This window comes from Merops nubicus, unplaced genomic scaffold, assembly GCF_000691845.1.
Source record: "Merops nubicus isolate BGI_N331 unplaced genomic scaffold, ASM69184v1 scaffold13218, whole genome shotgun sequence".
NCBI lineage: Eukaryota > Metazoa > Chordata > Aves > Coraciiformes > Meropidae > Merops > Merops nubicus.
Window position 1 is genome coordinate 1 of NW_008627812.1, and position 346 is coordinate 346.

The 346-nt window shown below is 63.9% G+C and overlaps 1 protein-coding gene across 1 annotated transcript in view; it reads right to left on the reverse strand.

Annotated features, from left to right (window-relative positions):
* Nucleotides 1-4: 4 nt before the first annotated feature.
* Nucleotides 5-346, reverse strand: part of LRSAM1 (leucine rich repeat and sterile alpha motif containing 1) — a gene marked incomplete at its 3' end in the record, with an annotated part of 21380 nt that continues 21038 nt past the window's right edge. Inside the window, 1 exon segment of the mRNA XM_008946466.1 lies at nucleotides 5-179. Within this exon segment, the coding sequence (XP_008944714.1) occupies nucleotides 5-179 (175 nt within the window).

Below are 346 nucleotides of genomic sequence, written 5' to 3' on the forward strand. Positions count from 1 at the left end.
CTACCTTGCCCAGGTCGCTGGCAGTCATGGTGCTGAGCGCCTGCAGGGACAGCCGGTGGTGTGCAAAGACTGGCACGTACTGCTCAGCAGACAGCTCGACCAGCAGGTTCACCAGCTGCTGCTCCAAGCCCTCCTCCTGCAAGACACCAGGCATGCTCCACACCTCACCCCGGAGGAGGCTGGGCACGGGCAGCAGCCAGGCTGGCAGCACTGTGACCCTCCCCACCCTCTGCCCTGTGTGCAGCATCTGGCATCCCCAAGGACACTGCAGCCCCAGCACCCAACAGCTGCAGGAGCTCTGGCCTGCAGGGATTCCATAGAATCAGACTGGCTGAGGTTGGAAGGG